The sequence below is a fragment of the Tursiops truncatus genome, chromosome 3 (assembly GCF_011762595.2).
Source record: "Tursiops truncatus isolate mTurTru1 chromosome 3, mTurTru1.mat.Y, whole genome shotgun sequence".
In the NCBI taxonomy this organism is placed as follows: domain Eukaryota; kingdom Metazoa; phylum Chordata; class Mammalia; order Artiodactyla; family Delphinidae; genus Tursiops; species Tursiops truncatus.
Window position 1 is genome coordinate 26,390,906 of NC_047036.1, and position 14,541 is coordinate 26,405,446.

Sequence of the window (14,541 nt, forward strand, 5' to 3'; positions counted from 1 at the left end):
TACCTTTGAGACCTCCAAGTGCCTCCAACATCATTGCCAACTTATGTGTAAAGGTCCTAAGGGACGAATGACTTTTTATTTTCCCTAGTCTTCGCACAATCCCCCTCATAGCTCAGTTCTCATTATTAGACGACTCAGATTTTCTTCTTCAGCTGTGTAAAATAATAACTTTTTTAGAAGGATAACTTTCCCACCTAGTTATTTTCACATATATATCTTCTCATAACATATCCCGTCTAGAATGCTAGTTTACTATCAAGTCACATGCTACATCTCATTCAAAATTCTGCTCAGTGGGGCTTCCCTGGTGGTGCAGTGGTTAAGAATCTGCCTGCCAATGCAGGGTACACGGGTTCAAGCCCTGGTCCGGGAAGATCCTACATTCCATGGAGCAACTAAGCCCGTGCGCCGCAACTACTGAGCCTGAGCTCTAGAGCCCGTAAGCCACAACTACTGAGCCTACGTGCCACAACTACTGAAGCCCACGCACCTAGAGCCCGTGCTCTGCAACAAGAGAAGCCACCACAATGAGAAGCCCACGCACCACTACAAAGAGTAGCCCCTGCTCGCTGCAACTAGAGAAAGCCCGTGCACAGCAACGAAGACCCAACGCAACAAAAATAAAAATTAAAAAAGAAAGGAAAAAAAAACCTGCTCAAAACTTATCTCCCTAAAGTGTTCCCTTCCATTTCCAACATCCCTCTCCGGCGACACCCCCCAACTTCAGGTCTTCTTCACTTGCCCCAGTCCCCACAGCACCGAGCACTCCTACCCACTCTACCACTGATGACAGAGTCACTTTTCCCTTCCTCATGAAATCTAGACAAGAGCCCACATAAAGAATTCCTCCCTTCAAAGGAATTCTCTTTTCTTACCAGCTATTAAGATGTTTTTTAATTTCCGCCGAATGGCAGAGGAATAGAAAAAGGCTGCCACTGTTCCACAGATGAGGCAAAGGCATCTGCCAAAATGTGATCAAAGAAATCTGGAGGTAAGAGAAGAGCTACTTCCCCCACCAAACAGTGAAAAAAAACATACAAAAACACAAACCCTCTTCAACACCAATTCTACTGAAGGCAGAGTTTCTAATAACAAAGTTTATAATCAGAACATACCCACAAAGGAAATGGGGAAAGTAAAGTCACGAAAAAGCTTCAAACGGTAGTGTGTGGTTACTGGAGGAGATGGATGGATGCAGGAAAAGGAGACACAGAGTTGAAAGAGCAAGAACCCCAAAGAAGCAGAGTGCATACTGGGGTGAGAGCAGGCGATCAGCCTACGAGAAGGCCACTTACCCTGCAACTGAACAGAAGAGCTGCAGCTAAAGGTAGACAGGGGAAGACAGGTGAGGGAATCCTCATTTGTAGGCTCAGAGCAAGGAACGAGTAAAACAAGAGACTTTAAGGGAGTGGTGAAGATTTTAAATAGTCACTGCGGAGAATAATGAGGACCTGAACTAAGGCAGTGGCCCTGAGAATGGAGAGGAGACAAATTCAAAGAATTACTTCAGAGAATGTAAACTGAGTCACCTAGTAGATGTGGATGGTGAGAGAGAAGGCTGTAGACTCTGACCTAGCAACCTGTGTGGCTGCAAGCGTATGGGCTTTGACAAGGAATGCAGAACATCTTAGTGCAAAGATGCAACTCCCAAATCTCCATTTCCAGTCCGGACATCTCTCCTGAACACCAAATTTGCAACTGCCTACTGAAGCATAAAGGTTAGATATAAATATTGGGTTGGCCAAAAAATTCGTTCAGGTTTTTCTATAACATTTTTACAGAAAAACCTGAACAAACTTTTTGGCCAACCCAATTAATAAGTTACTGGACCTCTCCTTTTGCATTTCCTAAAGGCACTTACAACCCAGTACAAATCTGCAGACAGACAAAAAAGACAACAGAGTGAACAGACTACAAGGGACTGTCTAAATGAGACCTCCGAGCTCTTTTCAAGGCCTCTAACTATTTAGGCAGACGGATAATTCTTTTAATATCTAGTTTCATTTTCAAAAATTTACAGCTTGAACAAAGTTAGAGGATTCACACTTCCTGATTTCAAAACTTATTACAGGGACTTCCCTGGTGTCGCACTGGTTAAGAATCTGCCTGCCAATGCAGGGGACACGGGTTCGAGCCCTGGTCCAGGAAGATCCCACATGCCACAGAGCAAGTGAACCCGTGCACCACAACTACTGAGCCGGCGCTCTAGGGCCCACGAGCCACAACTACTGAAGCCCGCGCACCTAGAGCCCCCGCTCTACAACAAGAGAAGCCACTGCAACGAGAAGCCCGCGCACCACAATGAAGAGTAGCCCCCGCTCACCGCAACTAGAGAAAGCCCGCATGCAGCAACAAAGACCCAATGCAGCCAAAAATAAAATTTATTAAAAAAATAAAAATTAAAAAAAAAACTTATTACAAAGCCACAGTAATCAAAACAATGTTGTACTGGCATAAAGACAGACATTAGGCCAATGGAATAGATTAGAGAGCCCAGAAATAAACCCTCACATGTATGATCATATGATTTTGACAAGGAGGAAGACCACTCAATAGAGACCATTCAATAGAGAAAGACCATTCAATAGAGAAAGACCATTCAATAGAGAAAGAACAGTCTTCTCAGCAAATGGTGCTGAGAAAATTGGATATCCACATGTAAAAGAATGAATTTGGACCCTTACCTTATATCCTACACAAAAACTAACTCATAATCGATCAAAGACCTCAAATTAAGAATTAAAACTATAAAACTTATAGAAAACAACAGAAAAGCTTTATGACACTGAATTTAGAAATGAATTATTGAATATGACACCAAAAGTACAGGCAAAAAAAAAGAAAAAATAAAGTACACTTCATCATTAAAGGACATTATCAACAGAGCAAAAAGGCAACCCACTGACTGGGAGAAAATATTTGCAAATCACATACCGGCATACCTCAGAGATATTGTGGGTTCAGTTCCAGACCACTGAAATAAAGCAAATATCACAATAAAGCAAGTCACACAAATTTTCTGTGCATATAAAAGTTATGTTTACACTATAAATCATCTGACAACGCAGGGTTGCCACAAACTATCAATTTAAAAAAAAATGCAGTATCTGTGAAGCACTTAACAAAGTGCAATAAAACAAGACAAGGTATGCCTGTACCTGATAAGAGATTAATATCTCAATAGATAAAGAACTTCTAAAACTCAACAACAACAAAAACTGATTAAAAAATGGGCAAAAGGGACTTCCCTGGTAGTGCAGTGGTTAAGAGTCCGCCTACCAATGCAGGGGACACGGGTTCAATCCCTGGTCCGGGAAGATCCCACATGCTGCAGAGCAACTAAGCCCATGTGCCACAACTACTAAGCCCAGGAGCCACAACTACTGAGCCCATGTGCCACAACTACTAAAGCCCGTGCACCTAGAGCCTGTGCTCCGCAACGAGAAGCTACCGCAATGAGAAGCAACATACCGCAATGAAGAGTAGCCCACGCTCACCACAACTAGAGAAAGCCCGTGTGCAGCAACGAAGACCCAATGCAGCCAAAAATAAATAAATTTAATAAATTTAAAAAAAAACCCAAAAAGCCAGAAAGTAGCTAGTGACAGCCAGGATGTGGAGAAATTGCAATCCTTGTGCATTGCTGCTGGGAATGTAAAATGGTGCAGCTACTGTGGAAAACAGTATGGTAGTTCCTCAAGAAAATTAAACACAGAATTACCATGTGATCCAGCAATCCCACTTCTAGGTATATCTCCAAAAGAATTGAAGCAGGGACTCAAACAACTCAAACAACAATGTTCCAAAAGCAGCCTTATTCACAATAGCTTAAAAGCAGAAACAACCAAAATGTCCATGATAGTTGAATGGATAAACAAACTGTGGTATATACATATAATGGAATATTATTCAGCCTTAAAAAAGAATGAAATTCTGATACATGCTACAACCTGAATGAACCCTGAAAACATTTATGCTAAATAAAATAGTCAGACACAAAAGGTCAGATACACAATTCTACTTAATGAAGTATCTAGAAGAGTCAAATTCAGAGAGAGAAAGCAGAATGGAATGAGAGTTACCAGAGGCTAGGGGGAGGGGGAAAGGAGCAGTTAGCCAATGGTTAAGAGTTGCAGTTTGGAAAGGAATCATGATGATGGTTGCAACATTCACAACAACGTGAAGGTCCTTAACACCACTGAGTTGTACACTTTAAAATGGCGGAAACAGTAAACGTTATGTATATTTTACCACAATAAAAAAAGTTGAAAAAAAACCTTTCCTTTTATTCTTTTAGACCTATCAGTCACAGTTAAGACTATGGAGACTGTACGAGGGAACCATTTTAATAATGTTTCTAGCCCAGCACTAGGGACACTGCCCAGAGCATAAACGATCCTCAACTATTTGAGGACAAGTGAGAGATAGATGGATGGATGGACAAAATACTATAAGTTCAAAACTTAAAAACAATTTCTAAACATACCAAATATTTTTGAAAATCACTAAAACGTATGTTAAAACAATTTTTTAACTTTAATTTAGAATTTCATAGACGCCATCTTAAAACACTATTTGTGACAATCAAATGGAAGCTAATCCCAAAACCAATTTCCAGTCAGCTTCAAAGTACTTTGTGAATAGAATTCCCCAGGAGGTTCTGTTCCAAGCCCTAGCTCCCCCTACCCTCCTAAACTGAAATGCCCCTTCTTCTGTAAATAGTGCAATGTCCGGCCCAACTCCCCATCGCTTCTGACACTTTCCGGGACAGCCTCAGCCTAATTCACTACTTCCTCTGAACCAAAAATGTACTGTCTTCTACTACCCAGCTGGCACTTAGGACAGTACTACTTTACACTGTTACTTTAATTCTCAAGTGCCTTATCTGCCCACTACTAGACTATATACTTGTGAAGACCAGGACTTTTCTTGTTACTTTATTTCATTCCTAGTCCCATTTAACAAAACCTTGCACAAAGTACAATTTTATAATTTGGGGCAATTTTGGAAATTGTTATTCCCACGTCTTTCCCCACTCTCAACCTCCTCAGGGAAGGCACTTTGGTAGCCAAAGGACCTACAGTGAAGGAAAAATGAAAAGTAAATTAAAAGGTATGGAGGAAATGGGGAAAATGTTTCAATAAAGATAAATTTAAAAGAAAGAGTTGTGGGCCAATGCCTTCTCGAGGCGACCCAGCCCTAAGACCTTCAAGAGATCCTGGCCTTGAACTTAGGCAGGAAGGACCCTTCCCCCTAAAAAATGGGAGAAGGGGCATCAAAAATGGGAGGTGGAAACAACGAAAGGTGGGAAGAACTGGTGACCAGAGGGGTTAGAAGAGGTCAAGGACCTTTTTAAGCTTTTCAACTTAGAGCCAAGACATGATGAAACCTAATACTTCTGTGCACCAACTATACTAGGCATTTTACATGTGTTATTTTATTTACTTGTCATTAGAATCATTTATCATTTTGGAGGTTTGGAGGCTTCTGATGTCTCTGGAGAGTCAGCAGGATCTTATAAGAATTGTTCAAGGAAGACTCTGGACTTGGCCTAAGAATAAGAAGTGGTACTTCAGGTTTCCAGATTTCCCAGTACAGTATGCCAAGGATTACCAAAAAAAAAAAAAAAAAACAGGTTGTAGGTTCAGGACAAACACAAAGATAAGCGAGCACAGAACTAATTGCATCTGAACAGAATGTTCACTAAGCCCAGCAAAGCACAAAAGGGTTAAGAAATAATATAAACAGTGGAAATACTAAATACTTGTCAAGATCACTATAAATCTTAATTCTTCTCTGGGCTAATTACCTATTTGCATTTGTTCAACACCTTGCAGGGTTTAAAGCACTTGCACATATGCCAATTCATTGGATCCCTACAATTCAGAGGTTATGGGACAGCCCACAAATGTAGGCCCATTGTGCCCAGCGGGTAACTGAGGGTCTAAGAATTTAAAGCATTTATCCTAACTAATTATTCTAACTACTCAAAGGCAAGGTTGGAAATCAAAAACATGGCAATCTTCTAATTCCTGATCCAAGGCACCCCCTTATGTCCCTATTGCACTTAACGTGTACTTCCATTAAAGTCAATAACTTATTTTATTGGAATCATTTGCAAATCTGTCTTCTATATAGACTGGATGCTCCTGAGGGTGAGAAGTTTTTCTTTGCAACCTCACCACCAGCAAAGACACTGGCACATAGGTGTTCAATAGTTGGACTGAACTAGGGCTTCCCTGGTGGCACAGTGGTTGAGAATCCGCCTGCCAATGCAGGCGACATGAGTTCGAGCTCTAGTCCAGAAAGATCACACACGCCGCAGAGCAATTAAGCCTGCGCGCCACGACTACTGAGCCTGCGCTCTAAAGCCCGTGAGCCACAACTACTGAGCCTGAGTGCCACAACTACTGAAGCCCACGTGCCTAGAGCCCGTGCACCGAAACGAAGAGTGGCCCCTGCTCACCGTAGCTAGAGAAAGCCCGCGTGTAGCAACAAAGACCCAATGCAGCCATAAATAAATTAATTAATTTAAAAAAAAAAGTTGGACTGAACTAAATCTGTTTCCATTTTATACAACAGGGCATAGATACAAAAATTAAATGACAAGCTCAATTCAGTGACTGAAATTTAAGCTAAATTCTTAAAATCCTATTTCTGAGCTTATTTTGTTAACATAGTATAAAACTGTTTAACAGTTGCATTTGAGAAACTGGAACTAGAAAATGAAACCAGAGTAAAAATAACCACTAGCAATTTATATGCAGTCCTTTATTTCCAGTCCCTCCACAGGGCAGAGGGTAGAGAGCAGGGAACAAAGAGTTTACCTACACATTATTAACCAACAAGAATAACTTTGTTCTTAAAATTTAACTCACAACTCCCTGCAGCTCAGTATACTAAAACTGTTCCTCCTACTACTGAACTACAAGTCAAATTCTAGTACAATAAAAAGTCCTATTGGAGTGCTTCCCTGGTGGCGCAGTGGTTGAGAGTCCGCCTGCCGATGCAGGCGACACGGGTTCATGCCCCAGTCCAGGAGGATCCCACATGCCATGGAGTGGCTGGGCCCGTGAGCCATGGCCGCTCACAACGGTGAGAGGCCCGCGTACCGCAAAAAAAAAACAAAAAACAAAAAAAAAAAAGTCCTATTGGAGAAAAAGATTTCTAATCCTGAACTCAGCACAAACTTAGTATTTTCAATATTAATTTATTTCACTATTTCTCAACTTTTTTTTCCATTACTGCTCCCTAAAGAAGCTTTTTCAGACTTTTTTCTATAACCACACCCTCCCCCATAAAATTTTAGTAACATGGCACACTGTACGTGTATCTATGCTTTACACATAGAAGAAGTAAGAATTTTTCACCACCACCCCCAGAACCAATTTTCCTTCCCTTGGGTATGACGCTACCCTAAATGAAAATACATGATTTACTCAGTAAATATTTTCTGAATGGCAGTTATATGCCAAGCTGAGATATTCACCATGGGAAAATTCTACGACAGCAACACAATTTAGTTTTTTAGTTTACTGTAAGAGTTTTGACCCACAGAACAAAATGAAATGGGCTTGAAGATAGAGAACTTCTTCCTAGTGTTGGCACCTCATCAAGGACTTGGCTCAATAAATATTTGATTAATGCATGGAAGGTATTAGAATTCTACATGTGGTAGAATGACCAGGCTACAGAAATGCTGGCTTCCTATCTCAAATCTCACAGAACTGAAAATCCAACCCACCACAACCCTGAAACCTGAAATTTTCTGTAGTCAATTTTCAAGAGGAAAAAAAAAGACAAAACACAGCCAAAACAAAAAACTTAAACTAAAACAAAGGAACAGTTTCTATTAGATAATTTTTAACCTTCTGGTTCACTAAATGCTTTGAGTATCTGATGAAGGCTATGTTCTCTTTCTCCAGAAAAATATACACATACAACACACACAACTGCAGGACGTTTTACAGACTTTTAAACTCCATCCTTTGACTCCAATTTAAGACCTTCCCTTATTAAAGGAATATGTAAACTATACACAATTTATTAAGTTTAAAAATAAGGTCTTTTTTTCATTTAAAATTTAACTTTTTCAGCTTCAAAATATATTTACAAGAAGCATTCTTTCTGGCAATGTAATGTACTTTAATATTATTTGTATTCTTGCAGATCAGATGTTAACCAAACAACTAATAAGGTGAGATAATATGAATAAAATAACAGCCTATTTTATATATTTACCTGTAATACCTAAATTAAAACCCCAAGATTTACTAAATTACATATAACACTCTACAATACTTTTGCAACATGTTGCAGTCTTTCAAGCTTTGATCAGGGAAACCTAAAGCCACTAACATCAATTCAAAAATGAAGCCAGGCTCCCACCTTTGTTACTTGTCACTACACTTATTATGTGAAAGAAACATGGGGACCAGCAGTCTCTTTGTGCTGCTTCAAAAGGAAACTAGCATGAAAATAAAATTCCCTGAACAAAGACTACAGCAACTCTGAATGATACAATTTACTCTAATAGCAGAAAAATTATGCTCATACAAAGTAGGGAAAGTTTGCTTGGGTCAAAGCTTTAACACGACATAACTGGACAAGCATAATGCATTTAGGGTCTTTTGAGATTTACACGTAAGCTGACACTTACTGTAATATGTAATCTCTTTAAACATCAGAAAAATCCCCAAATATTTGATCAAAATAATTTCAAAGTACAATTCTACAAGATAATCTCAAATGATCCATACAGGAATGCTCAGATGGTTTAAAATTAATAAATATCAAATATTAGTATGACTTATAAAATGAATCAGTGAATGCTTTGGCCACACTGTGAAAGGACGCTGAAGCACTGAAAAGTAATCTCACTAACATAAAATCTTGTTTAAAAGATACAATCAAGTGGTTCAATGACCTCCAAAAACTAATTTTTGAGATGCTGTATATCTCTTATGTGTGTACTTACTCTTAAATACACCTGAAAAAAATAAATGAAAACTCAAATCTTTCAAAAATATGAATAGCATATTATTTGTATTAAAGGAATAACAAAATTCCAAAACTCTGAAGTCTTTATTATACTTTAAATTACTGAAATCTTAGCACACCTTTAAATACTGAATATTTGTTAAATGAGTTTCTCATTAACAGATTTGATATCCAGAGATGGTGTGTATTACTGCATGTATAGAAAGGAGAATTAAAAAAAAAAAAAACAAAGTTAGCCATCTTGATAAGTATTGTATTTCAAAGTAGCAACCTTGGGAAACTTACTCCAAAAATGGAACACTCTGGTATCAATCGTTGGAGCCAATTTAAAAGCCACACAAAAGTCAGTTCCATCATTTTAGTTAAACTTAACTATTTTACCCTAAGTGTGTATTATCCAGCTCAAGCACTTACTTATTTTTCAAGATAGAGTTAAATTATCACATTAAGGTTCTTATCTGCAAGCATTAAAAACATTAACAATTGACTCTGGCTTTCTTTAAAAAAGGACTTTACTGGAAGGTTCCTAAAGCTTACAAAATTGAAAGGTGCCTGGAAAATCGGGATGGGAAAGACAAGCACCAAAGGGCTAGGGAGAAAGAAGCTAAGGGACCCAAGTCAGAGAACACTCTGACCTACACTGACACTCCTCTGATAGGTCTCCAAACACCCCCCACAAGCCTCTGTTCTGTTCTCAAGATCCAAAGCCCCAGGAGAAAATGTCTGGTTGGACAAGTCTAGGTCTGACTGCACCACAAAAGAGAAAGGGTAAATGCTTCAACAGTGCATCCTGGAAATACATCCAATGGGAACACCCTAAAAACAAGACAAAACCTAGAAAGGACAAGGTGGAGAGTAAAACAATAAATGTCCGCAGCAGTCCAATCAGAACCATAGGAGAGGTCTACGTCTCTCTCCATTTTAGAGAGCTTTGAGGCTCAGAGATCAAATAACATGTAAAACAAAGGATACACCGCAGACCAGGACTATGCTATACTGCCTCTTTCTACTCTGCTATTCCACATGCACACTCTAAATTATACCTGGCCGTTTAAAGTAATCAAATCCAACTTTAATGCACTAAGATTTGTCATGAATGAAGATATTTAAAAGTATGTGACACCAGTTATTTCACATAATTCTCAATGAGGCATTCTGAAAACACTAACTACTGGAGGCACCTATGGAAAAATCAAATAGTTGGGAGGAAAAAAATACCTAGCTTGTTTGCAGTCCCTTCCTCTCAACTACAGGGGAGACAGCAGAAATCTTGCTAATTATTTGGAAGTTGAATTCAAATTTAAACCCATCTGCCATCCTTGCTGTGGCCTCTGACAATTTACTTCAATACCTATGTCCTCTGCCCAGACTGAGCATCGGAATCCCCAGAGGGGCCCAGGCATTGGTGTTTCAATTAAAGACAGAAAGGAAAATCACTGGTAAAAAATCTGAAATGAAACTCACAATAACTTTAGAGTCATCCCTAATAGGTAATCTGAAGCCAGACCATCTGCTTACTGGCGGGCAAGCTGAGCCTTCTGTTCAGCAAAGGGGTGAGGGAGAGAATACTAGATTCAGGATACGAATTAAAATAATTTTAATATTATTGATTGTAAATGTGTTAAAAGTAAGCTGATAATACAATGAGAAAGAACAAATGACAACCTCACACAATAAGGATGAAGCTCACAAACTTTGCTTTACAAAAGGCGCAAATAAAAGTACAAAAATAGGCAAAATTATTCTATGCTGAATTCTAAAGTCAAGCCAGTGGTAACCCTTGAGGACCAGGCAGTGACTGGAAAAGGAAATCAAGCAGGGCTTCTGGAGAGCTGGTCATGTTGTTTCTTCATCTAGGTGCTGGTTCAACAGGTGTGTTCAATTTGCAAAAATTCTTCACACTCATGCACTTTTCTGTGGGTTTATTATTCAACAAAAACCATTTTTAACAAACCGTAAGTCTCAGCATTTTTGAAAAGTCAAACTAATTTCACCTCTCACAATTTCTTTAAAATTCTTCTTGTTCTGATTTCAAGTAAGGTTAGCTCACATATATATAAAATGTGTCCATCATTAATGACAAACCTAACCTTTGAATTTAGCTTTTAAATATCTTAAAAGTACCCAGAAATATAACAAAGATGGACACTAAGTTAAAATAATAAAAAGTTAAAGCAGTGAATTTATTAAGCTGTATATATTACAGGTAAAGTTTATAATTTGTTAATATTAAACTTAGTAAGGGGACTTCCCTGGTGGTGCAGTGGTTAAGAATCCACCTCCCAATGCAGGGGACACGGGTTCGAGCCCTGGTCCAGGAAGACCCCACATGCCACGGAGCAACTAAGCCCATGCGCCACAACTACTGAGCCTGCTCTCTAGAGCCCGCGAGCCACAACTACTGAGTCCATGTGCTACAACTACTGAAGCCCGCGCGCCTAGAGCCCGTGCTCCATAACAAGACAAGCAACCACAATGAGAAGCCCACGCACTGCAACGAAGAGGAGCCGCTCGCCGCTGCAAGAGAAAGCCCGCGCCAGCAACAAAGACCCAACACAGCCAGAAATAAATTAAATAAATAAATTTTATATAAATAATAAACTTAGTAAGTTAAAAGCGTAAATGCCTAGAACCTATGTAAGAGAGTAATTCCTGTCCCCTAAAAAGAGTGATACAAGTTGAAGACATAGGGACAGGCGACAGGCGGGTGGAAGGAATCTCCTAAAGAGAAAGAAATGAATGGATGAGTTGCCAGGGCTAGTTATTATGTAAAGATGTGAGGACGGGGGGAAAACATACAGGTTAATCCCTAAAACCTAAGTCTAAAGCAATGCAAAGTCCCAACCCCACCCACTGCCACTTCAACTCCATGCACCTGCCTGCAAAGGGAAAAAAGTTTTCCTATGTGGTTGTTGAAATGCTCAGAATTAGCTAGTTGTCTGGACCTTGGCCATGACATGGCAAAGTATAGTGACTCCTGACACAAACACAACAGATGGTTTCAATTATGTACCACCAAAGAACTTTAACTTTTCTAGGTTTCGTTAAGTATCATTAAGCTTCAACAAATAAATTCTTTAGATTATCTTCATGAAAACCAATCACAGAAAAACAGCATGTTAATATGTTTCACCTTAAACATTTAGAGTAACACATACTTAAAAAAACAAAAAGGTACCTTCTCACCATAATTTCTCATTTAGAGTGACTCAGAAGTCCAAAAGCTAGTTCTGGTTTTAGCGTTTTAGTTTTACACACAGACTGTATCCACATAGAAAAGTCTCAAAAACTATAAACCAAAATGTTCACTCAGAAATATGGATGACTTTTCTTCACTTTGCTTTTTTTTTTTTTGGTATTTTTTATAATGTTACTTTTGTCCCAAAGGAAAAAGAAAGAGACTTAAAGAAAAATGTTTATTACCAAGATTCTAAATGGTGAAGCCTAAAAAAAGCTTTTTTTTTTTTAGAATACTTTCTTAAAATCACATTTCTAGGACACTATACAACTAGTTTGCTTTTCCAAAGAACAAAAAGAAATTTCACATACAGTCTGCTTTCATCATAACTCAGTAATTAAAACACAGATACTGGGGGCCCTTTCATAGCCAGAGGGACATCAACTTTTTTCAAGAGATCATCAGAAAAACCTGAGCAAACTGGAAACCCAGAAAATGCAAATACTCTAGACATGTCCATCAAGGTAAATTTTAATTCATTAGATTACTAAATATCAGGAGTCCACAAACAATCCATATAAAACTCACCTACATCTGATAAGTTTTGGTGAATAAGACTAAGTTGTTTTAATAAGACTTTTTTTTTTTTTTGCCCACCTCTGTGAACTGGGAAAAGTTTATTTAAAAAAAAAAAACTTAGATATTTTTGTATCTGACTCTCAAAATGTGCCGTCTGTAGTTTCCATAGGGAGATAAAACAAGCTTCTGGGACCCCTCACCATACACGATTTATACAATATCCATTCATCTGTCTGACCCTCTGGCAGGTCTCTAAAAATAATCATTTTTGGAGACAGACCCGTGATAAAGCAAATATAGCAAAATGTTAATTACAGAACCTAGGAGGTGAGTGTATAGGTGTCCACTGCAGCATTTTTCTCAACTTCTCTATGTGTGAACAATCTCACAAGGTATTGGGGTGAAAACAATCGTTTCAGAGTCAGAACACAAGTATCTATGGAAACGCTGAGGCCTTTCATCAAATCACAAACCTAGCATTTCAAGCGCGCCCACGAAAATGCCCCTCCTTGAGACTGCAAGACTTTTTTAAAGAATAGTAAACTGGTAAAATGTAAACGCGATACTAAAAATAATCTCTCACGCAAAACAAATTTACCTAGGAAGTCCATTTCCAGGTTTCATGAGATTTTTGTTGGACTTTTATCAGTAAAACAACTTTTGCCTCCATTACCATTTCACCGAAATGTTTTCAAAATTCCAAACAGTACACCTTTTTTTTTTTTTTTTTAAATCACCCAGAAAGCAGATGAGTGGACCTAGGTCCACTGATCTCCCAGGTCCTAAAACCTGCAGAACCTATGAGTTCGGGTGCACTCTAACCTGCAAGTCTCCAGGTGGGAATTGTACCCTGGGGTTTACCCGGGTTAAACACGCGGAAAAAAGCGAGGAAGCAACAGACCGCCGGGGAGTCAAAATGAAAGGAGTGACTGTGAAAGAAGGGAAATCCAAGCAATCAGGGCGGGGAGTATCTGGACGCACGGGACCAGCTGGGCGCTCCCGGGCGCGGGGCTCGGGAGCTGGGAGGGCAGACGCGCGCGGAGCCGGTGGCCAGGCTCCCGCCTGGTGCCGGGGCCCCGCACCGGCCGCCCCCGCCCTGACCGCTGCACCCGCACCTCTCGGTCCTTGAGGCCCAGAAGGAGCACCTCCTCCATCAGAGTCAGCCGCGTTTCCTTTGAGTCGCCCTTGTCGTCTTCGTCCTGCTCGTCGCGACGGCTCTGCGCGTCGTCCTCGCCGTTGCCGCCGCCGCCGCCAGCCGCCCGCTCCTTGTCGGCGGCGTTGCGGGAGGCCTCGGTGCGCCGCTGCACCAGCCCCGAGCTGCGCTGGGTCAGCGAGGTCATGGCTCCGGCCGAGGCGCCGCGCCGGGCCGAGAGGGACGCGGGACTTGCCGGGTCTCCCTCTTCCTCCCTTCGCGGCCCCCGACCCGCGCTTCCGTGTTAAACCCGGGTGCTGGGGCGACGTCCGTCGGTAGCGGGGCCGGGTGCAGTCATGGGGAGACGGGCCGGGGCGAAGCAGGCGGGCCGGTCGTCGGGGCGGGCGAGGGGCTCCTTCCTTCCTGCGGTCGCAGCCCAGGGGCTGCCGGAGTTCCGAGGCGGAGGCGGTAGAGGAGGAGGAAGCGGCGGCGGCGGCGCCTTTCCAATATGGCGGCGCCGGCTGACGTCACTGGAGGATGTGGCAAGGCCGCGGCGGGGCGGGCCGGGAGAACGCCGGAAGCGGCGGGCAGGGACCCGGGGGCCGGGACTCGATGTCAACGACCCTCTCTCCGCCCCCCGGGTCTCCCCCGG

General features: G+C 41.0%; 1 protein-coding gene across 2 annotated transcripts in view; it reads right to left on the reverse strand.

Moving 5' to 3' along the window:
- GOLPH3 (golgi phosphoprotein 3) overlaps positions 1–14,233 on the reverse strand; it is a 53,156-nt gene extending 38,923 nt beyond the window's left edge. For both annotated transcript variants that reach the window (XM_073802039.1, XM_019930190.3), the window contains exon 1: positions 13,873–14,233. In XM_073802039.1, the coding sequence (XP_073658140.1) occupies positions 13,873–14,097 (225 nt within the window). In that variant the 5' untranslated portion in view covers positions 14,098–14,233. The remainder of the gene's footprint in view (positions 1–13,872) is intronic.
- Between the last annotated feature and the right edge of the window lie 308 nt (positions 14,234–14,541).